General features: G+C 58.1%; 1 protein-coding gene across 7 annotated transcripts in view; it reads left to right on the top strand.

Annotated features, from left to right (window-relative positions):
* The window catches only part of PASK (PAS domain containing serine/threonine kinase), a 49,774-nt gene that overhangs the window by 5,317 nt on the left and 32,458 nt on the right, over positions 1 to 11,999 (top strand). For 5 of the 7 annotated variants that reach the window (XM_027767008.1, XM_027767006.1, XM_027767005.1 and 2 more), the window contains exons 2-5: positions 5,477 to 5,715; positions 9,353 to 9,585; positions 10,936 to 11,106; positions 11,781 to 11,921. In XM_027767008.1, coding sequence (XP_027622809.1) covers positions 5,520 to 5,715; positions 9,353 to 9,585; positions 10,936 to 11,106; positions 11,781 to 11,921 — 741 coding nt within the window. In that variant the 5' untranslated portion in view covers positions 5,477 to 5,519. Of the gene's footprint in view, positions 1 to 3,121; positions 3,223 to 5,476; positions 5,716 to 9,352; positions 9,586 to 10,935; positions 11,107 to 11,780; positions 11,922 to 11,999 lie in introns of those variants that run through there. The other 2 variants (XM_027767007.1, XM_014582804.2) reach the window with 2 other exon arrangements.

The raw sequence follows: 11,999 nt of genomic DNA, 5'->3' as shown, positions 1-11,999 counted from the left end.
TGGGGGGGGGGGGGGCCAGGGCCCTGTCGTGCCACGGGCCTGCTCGCTCCAGTACCTTGGCTGACAGCTGTGGGAGGTGCTACTGTCTGAAGTTCCTGTTTATCGGCCTCTGGTTTATTTTATTTATTTATTTTTTTAGAAATATTTTTGCTGTAGGGTGCGTATGCTTGCTGGAGAGACAGAGACAGAAAGCAAGAAATCACCCCTTAGGGGGATGGCCATGCCTCAGTCCCTTCTCCATCCTCCTCTGGGGGGTTTGGGCACACATGCATATGTGCCTGGTGTGAGCTTCAAGCCACTGGGTCTGGGATGTGAACTGCAGTCAACTACGTGGGAGTCCAGCAACGTAACCATTATGCCACCTGATGGTCCCTATCATTTATGATTGATTGATTGGTCGGTCTGGGACTCCAGCTGCGGTCGACTATGGGAACCAGCAATGTAACCAGTACACCGTCTGCTGGTCCCTTCTGTCCGTCCGTCCCTTCATTCATCCCTTCATTCTTTTAGAGAGATTTTTGCTATAGGGCATGTGTGGTCGCCAGAGAAACAGACAGAAAGCGAGAAGTCACCCCTAAGGAGAGATGACCATGCCGCAGTCCCCTCTCCATTCTCTTCGTCTGAGCATCTTTGGCCCACACGCACACACCTGGCTTGAGGTTTAAGCCTCCCGGTCCTGTACTCAAACTGTGGTTGGCTGTGGGAGTCCGATGGTGTAACTATTGTGCCATCTGCTGGCCTGTCCGTCTCTTGTTTAAGAAATGGCTTTATCACACACACTTGCGTCTCTAGATGAGCTCGATTCCTGAATGCCTTGTAAGAAAAGGGTCTTACTGTTCTTTGTAACTCAGTTTGTTTTCACTCACTATATTGCCAAGGTTTTTCCTTATGTGTATTTTGTTGGTTTTGTAAGTCGTGATGTGAACACACCAGAATTTGAACCGTTTCCCTGTTGAGTATTTGGGCCGTTCCGTTTCCACCCTTCCTGCCTGCTCATCCTTCTCCCTGATTTTGCCGGGGCGGCGTCTGAAGCAGTTGTTGTAACAGAGTTCTTGGGGGTGCAAACCCTGTCAGCATCTCGTACGCACGTCCCTCTTGTCACAGGCTTACTGGCCACTAGGGTTTCCTCCTCGGTGGCCCTGTTCCTGTTCTCCTTTCTGTCGGGCCATGAGACTGTACAGTTTTTAGCGAGAAATGATTGACCTTAAAGAAGTGTGCACAGGTGCAGCAGCGGGGACGGCCACGTGAGGTGCCAGAGCTGCCCGGGAGGGGCAGGAGAAAGAAACACTGAACAGACCCGCATAGGAGGTGCCCCGCTGGGGACGATGTATGTGGTAATACCTTTGCCTTGATTGACATGTTGCAGCATGTTTAAAAACCCTGCTGTCGGGCCGGCAGGGGTGTGGTGGTTAGGGTGCTGGACTCCCACACGGCCAACTGCCCTTTGAGTCCTGGACCAGGTGGCTTGCTTTCTCACTTTCCCTTTCTCTTGCTCTCTCTCTCCGTTCAAATTAGAAATAGAAATAATAATAAATAAAGTTAAATAACTCTTAGAAAGGCAACACTGTACACTGTAAGATGCACCGCGATGAAACGCAGTCATTCTTAAAGAATTGCAGCTAGGTGCAGGTAAGTTCTAGAGAGCTGGGGCAGAGCACAGCCGCGGTCCATGGCAGCTCGCTGGACACCGGGCAGCGAGGGAAGGCTCCCGCTCGCCTACAGCACAGAGCAGTGACACGCTGTCGCTGGTGGACACGTCTGCTGCCTGCCGTCAATACCACGTGTTGTGCGTGACTTCGAAGATCCCAGGGTACCATATAAATATTGGCGATTAAAAGCCATGATTTAAAAACGTCTGGGGCCAGCAGGTGGCATCGTGACTATGGTGCTGGACCCTATGCCTGACTGTGGTTCGAGTCCTGGACCTGGCAGTTTGAGAATCACAGCAGGCACGTGTGGATGTGTGCCCGAAATTCCAGGAGGAGAAGGGATTGTGGCATGGCGGTCCCTCCTCGGGTGTGATTTCTCACTTTCCCTCTCACTGTCTTTCTCTGTCTCTCTGGTGAGCCCATGCACCCAAGGCAAAAATCTTATTTAATAAAAAAATAAAACTTTTGCCAGAGGGCCTGTGTGCTGGCTGGAGAGAGATGGAGAGGGAAAATGAGAACACACCCCATGGTGAGTGGTCACGCCTCTCCGTTTCTTCCTCCTGGGATCCTGGGCTGGCATACACACATGCCCAGCGTGTTTTCCAAACCGCTGGGCCTGGGACTCGGACTGCATTGTTGGCCATGTAGCATCCAGTTGCCTTAGCCACCAGGCCATAGGCTGGCCATGTAATAAAAAAAAAAAAGAAACTGAAAGAGTATCTCAAAATCTACCTAGTTGTTGGGGTCGGCAGGTGGCGTGGTAGTTAAGGCAGCTGGATTCCAACATGGCTGACTGTGGGTCGAGTCCTGGACCTGGCAGTTTGCTTCCTCACCTTCCTTCTCTTTCTCTGTCTCTCTCTGGTCAACTTCAAAAAAATAAAATAAAATAATAATGACAATGAATAAAATTAAATAAAAAAAATCATTCTTAAAAAAATGAACAAAGAATTTGCTACCTGTTTTTTTTTTTTGGAGAGGTTTTTGCTATAGGGTGCGTGCGCTTGCTGGAAAGACAGAGACAGACAGAGAGACAGAAAGCAAGAAGTCACCCCCCGGGGGGGATGGCCACGCTGCAATCCCTTCTCCTCCATTCTCCTCTCGGGATCTTAGGCACACACACACACACGCGCGCCTGGTGTGAGTTTAAGCTACCGAGTCTGGGACTTGAACTGCAGTTGACTACATGGGAGTACAGCGACATAGCCATTACGCCAACTGCTGGTCCCTAACTAGCTGATTACCACTCGCTCACTTGTCGGGCCTCCGTCTTTTACACCTTTACACACACAGGCGTTTTATGTCCCGCAGCTCATGGTTTAACATCTAGCGCTCCTGTGTGTCTGGTTTTTTTTTTTGTTTTTTTTTTGCAGACTCTCCCTCCTGGTAGCTATTTCCCTCTCCATTTGGTTGATGGGGAGCTCTTCTGGCTGATCTGAGTCTTTGGGAAAGCCTAGGGCTGCATTTAGGACCCTCTTCTGTGAGGGCGGCTCGAGGTGGGACCGCGTCGGCCCTCAAGTGTCCCTGGCTTCGGAGGCTAGCGCTCGCTCCCCCAGCTCTGCCTCAGCTCATCTGTGTGAGTCTTACCTGGTAGAAGTTTTTCCTCCTTCCAGGGTCTCAAAAATGGTGCCGAAACAGCAGTCACGGTGAGGTCTGGGTGTTCTAAATGCAGCCCACTATATCCCTAGTCCAGTGTTTCCTAAAACATTGATCTGTGGCCTTATGTTCCTCCGGAACTCATTTCCGTACATGGTAAGACAGAGCCGCCATTTCACCCCAACCGTTCAGCGGACAACCTGATTCCGAAAACCAGTGACCCCAGCTGATAAGCCTTGGTGCGAGCCGCTCTAACCAGCCTCGTGAACCCCTACAGGAGCACCTCTCACACGCGGTGCTCTCACACGTGAGGGGACCGAGCCGGAGAGCTGTGCCCCGATGGCATCCCCCGGGTGGGAAGGGGGCTCTTGGTCATGTGCTGGGCCCCTGTGTGTACACGACCCATTTCCGAGACGGATATGTCCCGGCCCGTCTGGCCCCTTCCATGCCACCCTCTGACCCGGTAGCTCTGCGGAGTGTAGCATGTTGCGTGCTCCCTAGTGGGGCTGGTCTCGGGGGCTGTCGGTTCCCACCCCTCCCTGGGGTGCTGAGCTCAGGAGCTGACAGCCGAGGTGGCCTGGGCACAGGGCCAGTGGGGCCCCCGCATGTGAAGCTGGTCAGTTCACAAAGTGTCCCACAGCTGCAGTGGGTGCTCCCTGCCTGCCCGGGCCGGTGCATACCACTTGGCCGCCTTGGAGGACTGGGCTTCCTGGAACTCCGAGCTGGAATAGAGTGGTATGGGAGGGCCACCACAGGTGTGTCCTGCACGGAGGCGGGGGTTATGTGCCCTGTGGGGGTGCCCCACCCCTTGTCCAAGCTCGATCTTGCTGAGCCCTTCACTAGCCAGTTCTCAAGGTCCAGCTGTGCCGTGGTGGGGAGCTGTGGGGCTCGGAGAGGGGCAGGCCCTGAGTGAGCACACAGTGTTGGCCCCGCGCTCCTCCCTTCACGGAGGAGCTCCCAGCCAGCCTGGGGCGGCCACTGTACCCCTGGGCATCGAGCCTGGATGACGTGGTGGGCCGACCCCCTTCTGCTGGAGGAGGGTTCTCTCCTGGCTGTTGAGTTGGCCGTGAGGCCAGCGGCAGACTGCACTTGGGTTTCGTGTGCTTGCTGGTGTGGGGACAGGTTGCTCAGCACCCCTGGTGCCCCAGCAGGGCTGCAGTGACTGGGCACACAGTGCAGGGGCAGCCCGCCCCTGAGCAGGGCCAGCAGGCGGTGTGACACCGACTGCTGTCATGCACGGTGTTGCTGGGGAGGGGACTTGGGGAGGGCACGTGAGGGTTACTATATTGCTCGTCATATTTACATCTGAACCTACAGTGATGTTAAAAATTAAGACCAAGCCTGAAGCCTGGTGCCAGGCAGCCCCTGAGAAGCAGGCTCTCCCCTGTGGCCTCATGTCACTGGCCACACTGCTGGCTCAGGGACAGCGGGGACAGGGCACTGTGCGGGCAGTGCTGGCTAGAGGCTTCATGGTGGCCCTGCCAGCCTTGGCCTGGAAGCCTCCTGGCTTGCGGGGGCCGCAGCCGCCCTTCATGGCCCCTTCCTTTTCTGCCTCTGCCTCTCCCTTGTCTCCCGTCTCTGCCTGCCTCTCACTGGGTGTTATTCTGCAGGCGCTTGTTAGTCTGCCTTTGGACTGCCCATCCCAGAGCGTGGGGCTGGGGCGAGCCTGGCCCATCTCAGAGCGCGGTGCCGGGCCAGGGACGGGGCAAGCCCGGCCCATCTCAGAGCAGGGGGACAGGGCAAGCCCAACCCATCTCAGAGCGCAGGGACGGAGTGAGCCTGGCCCATCTCAGAGCAGGGCTGAGCCCGGCCCATCTCAGAGCAGGGGGACAGGGCAAGCCCGACCCATCTCAGAGCGCGGGGACGGACTGAGCCCGGCCCATCTCAGAGCAGGGGGACAGGGCGAGCCTGGCCCATCTCAGATCGCGGGGACAGGACGAGCCCGGCCCATCTCAGAGCTCGGGGACGGACTGAGCCCGGCCCATCTCGGAGTGTGGAGCCAGGGCGAGCCCGGCTCATTTCAGAGTGCGGGGCCTGGGCCTGGGCCGGGGACGGGGACGGACTGAGCCCGGCCCATCTCAGAGCAGGGGGACAGGGCGAGCCTGGCCCGTCTCAGAGCGCGGGGACGAGGCGAGCCCGGCTCATCTTACACCAGCCAGGACGGGGCGAGCCTGCCCCGTGTGAGGAAGGGCTGCCAGTGGTGCCCGGTGCTGAGCAGGCTCATGTGTTCCCAGGTGGCGCTCAGAGGAGGGCGAGTGGTGGCTGGTCGCTGTTCCGATGGAGGACTCGGGCTTCCTGGCCTTTGAGGAGGACCGCAGGTGCCTGTCCGGGAGCCTCCCCTGGCCAGCGCTGGCCGAGGGCCCCGCCACACAGACCACCTCCGAGCCCAGCGAGTCATTTTCCTCGGCCCACAGACACCCCAGCAGAAAGAGTGGGCTTTCCAGACTCTGCCAGAGCCGGACGGCGCTGCCCGGTAAGGACTGGCCCTTGCGGGCCGGCTTTGGAGTGGGGACACGGGGAGGTGCTCCACTTTCTCCCAGAGGTGCTTTGCCAGTTGTCAGGCCAGATGCAGCTGCCGGGCACTTCCCAGTGGCCTGCGCTGTGGTGGTTCTGGGCCCGTGGCCCTCCCTGCAGCCCGTGGCCGTGCACCCTCCCTGTTCTAGGGTCAGATAACAGCAGAGCACCGTGGCTTTCTTATGTCCTTTTTCTTTTTAAAATTTGCCAGAGGCACAGGCACTTGCCAGAGGCAGACAGGCAGACAGAGGAGAAAGCGTCTGTGGTCACGGTCTGCTGCAGACCCTCCTCCGTCTCCCTCCCGTCCGGCGCCACCATGTTTCTGGGGATCCAAACCACGCAGTCAGCTGGGTGGGCCCAGCCGCTCCCTCCCCCCACAGGCTGTCCTGGGTTTTTTTTTTTTTTTTTTTCTTTTGTAATTGAGATTTACTGGTTGTGTCAAGGATCAGAATAGAAATTTCAATTTGTACCCAATTCTTAACATACTTACCAAAAATTTAAAAAGCCAAGTATAGTGATTCTTTTTAGGTTATTCCAGTGACATTCCAGCTTCAAATTTGTAGGCAGATTTTCCTTAAGAGGATATCAAGAACCGCTGTCTTCAGATGTCGAAAGCTGTTACGTAAGTCCCACCAAGTCACAATTTAGTATCACATACTACACACTTCACATTTCCAATCCTTCAGGCAAAATCGACCAAAGCTGTTACACAGCGCACACGATCTCAGGAGAGCCACAGTCAGAGTAGGTTTCTTTAGGAAGCACTGCTACTAAAAACATACAGAAGTCATTTAAAATATTCCAGACACATTAGGTGCATGACTGACTCCAAACTGCCATGTCGTTCGCTTTGTATTTAGGATATAAAAACTACCCACCCGCCACATGCGGAATGTTAGGCTGAGCACAAGAGAGAACCTCCTGTGAGTCAATACCCACTGTTCTCTGGCTGTACTGAAAAATAAACAACCAGCAAGTGATTTCACCTCTTAAGAAAAGCATTTACACTTAAAAAATGGGATGAGGTGAGATTCTCTCCTTCTTAAAGATGTTCTAGAGCTACTAAAAAACTTGCATTTACAAAACAGTTGGTAAAAATATTCCTTTGGATCGTACAAGAAGGGAGACGGCCCACTGATAAGACACGGGATATGGCATCATTCAGACTGGACTTCTCTCTTGCCTGCTTCAGCAGAGGGTGGACGCTCCTCATTTTCAGTTTCTCCATTTCCTGCAGGCAAATCTGCCTGTTTCCCCTCTGCTCCCCTTTCCCTTTTGTTTGCGCTCTTTTGTCTGAAGATTTATCCTTCCCTGCCGCCTTTTCTGGCTTCGTCTCCACTTTTGCAGGAGGTTTAGCCGACAGCCTCACCGATCTCTTGGGCTCTTCCTTGGCCGCCCCTCCGCTGAGCTGACCTTCCTCTCAGGCATCTTGGCTGCGGACAGGGTGCGTCCTGGGCGTCTGATGAGGCTGTGGGGCGCCCAGAGCCTTTGCGGAGTTGAGCGGATAAACCCTACCGCTCCTCCAGCCCCCAAGCTGCTGGAACCTGCGGTGGGGCGGGTTCGATTGGGTTATTCCTTCATTCATGACCGAGTATGTGCACCTGAGAGTTGAAGGGCAGAGAAACATGTACACGTGCACTCGCGCACGGGAGCACGTGTGCAGGGTCTGACTGGGTCCTGGTGGCCATGCACAGCTCTACATGTTTCGGGCTGGCCCAGAAGCAGTTCAGACCTGTCGCCGTGTAGGACTAGCTCTTCTCTCTCTAAACTTGCTGTGGGGCACGTGTGTTCACTGCAGGGAGGCAGGAAATGAGAAGGCACCCCCTGGGGATGGTCATGCTGCCTGCCGTTCCCCCACTCACCTCTTGGGGCTCTGGGCACGCACACACCTGCCCAGTGTACCCTGGAAGCCCCAGGTCTGGGACTCGAATGTGCCATTGACTCCATGGGATCCAGCTGCCCGGGGTTGGCCTTTGTTGAGCAGTGGGTCGCTGCTGCCCCTGGAGCTGGCCCAGGCTGTTACCCCTCCCCAGGAGAGGCTGTCGTGGGCTTGGCTGTCAGAGTCGGCAGGTGTCTGGTGGTCCTGGACAGCGGGTGCCGGCTCCCACTTGGACGCAGACAAAGGTGCCAGGACTCCTCCCTCAGAGGTCCTCACTGCGGACGTGAGCTCGGGGCCAGCCAGCTTCTCCACGTGGACCTGGACAGGACCCTCACTGCCCCGTAGTCTGCCGATGTCCCCAGAGCCAGCTGGCACCCCCTGAGCCCAGACCCCCACAGCCTGTGCCACAGCAAGAAAGAAATGCCACCCACCTTGGGCTCAGTGTCTGGCACGGGCTTGAGGGGCCTGCATGGTGCATTCTTGAAGCTGGGATGGACCTGGAAGGTGGGGAAGTCCTGGGGATGGCGGGTGTCCTGGAGCCAGAGCAAAGAGTAGCCCTGAAGGGCTTGGGGTGGGGTCATGTCGAGAGAGGGAGCAGTTTGGTGCAGGACTGCGATGCTGAGGCCCAGTCCACACTGTCCGTGCAGAGGGTGGTGGCTGGGTGGCTGGGTACTGGGTCCTGTGAAGAGGGCTCGCTGCTGCAGGGCTGTGAGGTGGGAGTGCAGCTTCACCTGTGGCCTGGCCCTGCTTGTTCTTAGCAGGGCACTGCCATGATAGGGACAGGTCAGGCTAGACAGGCCTCTGCTGCCTAGGGGGGTTGAGGGGTAGCCAGATGGTCATGTGGTCCCAGCCTCAGAGCCTGGCTGTGACCCCTTTGGGTGAGGAGGGAGACGGCAGAGCCGGATTTGGTGGGAGAGGGGGCGACATGTCTGAGGCAGGAGAGGTGCCTTCAGTCGCAGCTTGGTGTCGTGCTCAAGGCGCTCAGAGCCACCGAGGAGTGGGAGAGGGAGCCTGCCCTTGGAGCAGAGGGCCAGGAAGGTGGCGAGAGCACTTGGGAGGGGAGCACTAGGTGAACCGCGGCTGGGCCCAGCGGCACCAAGGAGGTGTGGGTGAGAGGCAGGAGCCTCTGGGTGTCGCTGTGAGCAGTTGGGTGGGCAGCAAGCAGCTCTTTTTGTAAATAGAAATATTTATTGAATTTTATTTTTTTTTTTATTATTTAATTTGCTATAGGGCACGCACGTTCACCAGAGAGAGAAAGAGAGAGAGAGAAAGAGAGAGAAAAAGAGAGAAAGCAAGCCTCCAGGTCGGACACAAACTGGTCGGCCCTGTGTGACTTCAGTGCCCTAACCACCACGCCACCTGCTGGCCCAACAAGCAGCTCTGGAATTCCCTGTACTAACTGGAACCAGTGGCCTGGTGGTGGGAGGGACTGCAGGCCTGGGAGGATCTGCCGGGCAGGGAGGGAGACGGGCCCTCAGACACTGAGGCGGGCCGTGGCCTTCTGCTGTGACAGGGCGCTGCTCTGTGCTGCTGTGAAGCACCTGGAAGCTGCAGAGGGGATCCGGCCCTCTTCAGCATGGGCTGGGCACATGAGTTGGCTCTGTGGATCAGCCAACTCCCTGGATCCGCTTGCAGGAGTCAGGGAAAGGCCGTGCTCGGGTGTCCAGGCGAGCTGGGGGGGAGCCCGGCCGTCCAAGGCCCTGTTCTCTCCTTGCAGAAGACCGATGGAGCTCCTACTGCCTGTCGTCGCTGGCCGCCCAGAACATCTGCAGCAGCAGGCTGCCCTGCCCTGCTGTACCTGCGCCCACCGAGCTGGCCAGCCCCCTGGGCAGCACGTCCTGCTGCTCCCTGCTGCGCGGCCTGTCTGCGGGCTGCTCCACACCCCTGCTCCCGGCCCCTGTGTGCAACCCCAACAAGGCTGTCTTCACCGTGGATGCCCGGACCACAGAGGTACCTGCTGTACGCAGCAGTCCCGCGGAGGCTGAGGGCTTCCACCTTCAACATGGAGGGACTGTGTTAGTGCACCTGGGAACACTGGGCTTACCTGTCCAGGAGGAGGGGAGGGCGTTGGGGCACTACGCATGGATCAGCACGGCAGGCAGGACCCCCCTCGACAGTCAAGGAGAGGATGGTAGTGGACGTACTTGCCGACGCGCTGGTGTGGTTCGTGGGAAGTGGTCCCGCTGCTGAGGCACAGGGTCACGCAGGAGGCTGCGTGGCCCACAGTCCCTGGGCCTGCCTGAGGCGCAGGTGGGCACCCAGGATCCTGAGACGTGGAGAGCTGGGGAAGGGGATAGCAGGGTGACGCGATGCTGCCGAGGCCATCTCTCTCAGTGTCTCCTGTGTGCACACATGTGCTCTCTGTTAAAGAAGGATGTTTGTGCAAAATGCATGCTAAGAAACGCAGGGAGGCTGTGAAGTGGGCAGCGGGGCGTGGGGAAGCTCTAAAAAGACATCCTCTCCTGCTGGCCTCACAGAGAGAAACCCGAGGTCAGTGAGACGCCGGGACAGGCTTGCTTAGAACCACGAGGTGCACCACAGCAGAAGCCCATGGCTTCCCCCACCCCATCCCCCGTAAAAGACAGTGCGGGGCGGCCCGGGGCCATGGTGTTCTCCAGCAGAGACACCGGCCTGCTGACCGCGCTTTCGTCCGTCTGTCCTTTCTCCAGCCACAGCCCTTCCTCTCAGGGTCCCCTATCTCTTCACCCTCGGTCAGGGGCAATGAAAAGACCGGGTGTGGATTTCAAAAGTCTTTCACGGCAAAATAAATGGGTATTTTATTTATTTTGCTAAGGGGTGTGTGTGCTCACCAGGGAGAGGCAGGCAGGGGAGAGGAGGAAGCGTGGTCGCACTGCAGCCCCTTCTCCTCCATCTCGTCCTCCTTTCGGGGCTCTGGGCACATGCCTGGCACGTCTCTGCCCAAGCCACCATGCCACAGAGCCCGCCCTACCCTCCACCCGTTCCTGCACGAATGTTTTAAAGTGGTCTCGTAGAACGGTCCTTCGACACTGAAAGTGTGTCTCGTGCATGTCTACAGACAGCTGGAGGCGTTGGGGCTGGGCGTCCGCCGCGCCCCTCACAGTGCCGTGGCTGGAGGAGAGCAGTGGGCCTGGCTGGCACAGCCTCACTCCCACCAGGCCGAGCCTGGAAGCCCCTGCTGCGTGGCACCTGTGGCCCTGTGGATGGCAGAAGGCTGTGGGCACTGCCAGGGAAGATGGGCCATCCCTGCTGGCTCCCGCTGCCTTGGTGCAGCCGTGGGGATGTTGCTGGACTGATGTGGCCTCTCTCCTGTGACCCCAGATCCTGGTCGCCAATGACAAAGCTTGTAGGCTTCTGGGGTACAGCAGCCACGAGCTGATTGGTAGGAGACTCCAGCAGTTTTTCCTGAAGTCGGACTCCGACGTGGTCAAAGCCCTCAGCCAGGAGCACGTGGAAGCCGACGGCCACGCCGCTGTGGTGTTTGGCACTGTGGTGAGTGGGCGGCGGCCTCGGCCTGGCTTTGAGACAGGGCAGTAGAAGAGGTCCCACTTGGAGCCCACCTGTGGCTGGACCTGTGACACCACGTGACCTCAGTGCTTCAGCGGAAGGCATGGTCGTAGGTGATAGCCCCAGAGAGGGAGGCCGTGGGAGGCCACGCTGCCTCCTCCCGAGGGGTCTGCACCGAGGAGCAGCACGTCAGACCCCGGGGAAACTTGCGGTGTTGCTCGCTTGAGTGTGCGTGTGTTCTCGGTTGTTTAACGGGCAGGCCTGGACACGCCTCCCTGGGGGCCGCTCCCCTCCCCGAGTTGTGTACCCCGCCTGGATGCCGATGGGGGGCTGAGCGTGGCCCAGCGTGTGGAACGCATGTCGGGCTGATGGCGTCAGAGCCCTGGTCCGTGGTCTGGCTGCCAGGAAGGAGAGGCGCGCCCTGGCATGTTGGTGTGTTTCTGTAAGAGGTGGCAGACCCTGCTTCCTCCCTCCTATCCACGGAACGGAGGAGGGAGAAGCCGTCTCTCCACACAGTGGCCTCAGAGCCTGCAGTGCTGAGTGGTCGAACCCTGTGTGTACCGGGGCAGCTTCTGGAGTGCTAGGCGGGTGAACAGGGCTGAAAGGCCCGAGCGCCCGGGCCTGGGGCGGGCAGCTGTGGGCCTCCTGTTTGTCCACAGGTGGATGTGGTCAGCCGCAGTGGCGAGAAGATCCCTGTGTCAGTGTGGATGAAGAGGGTGCGGCAGGAGCACAGCCCGTGCTGCGTGGTGGTCCTGGAGCCCGTGGAGAGGGTCTCGGCCTGGGTGGCCTTCCGCAGCGACGTGAGTATGCCACCTCTGCTATGGCTTTGCCGCGGCCACCCGTTGCGGGGGCCTCCCGCCTCCTCCCGCCCTTTGGCC

The sequence above is a fragment of the Tupaia chinensis genome, unplaced genomic scaffold, assembly GCF_000334495.1.
Source record: "Tupaia chinensis unplaced genomic scaffold, TupChi_1.0 Scaffold143823_1, whole genome shotgun sequence".
NCBI lineage: Eukaryota > Metazoa > Chordata > Mammalia > Scandentia > Tupaiidae > Tupaia > Tupaia belangeri.
Note: the sequence above shows the minus strand (reverse complement) of the source record. Positions and strands in the feature narration are given on the sequence as shown.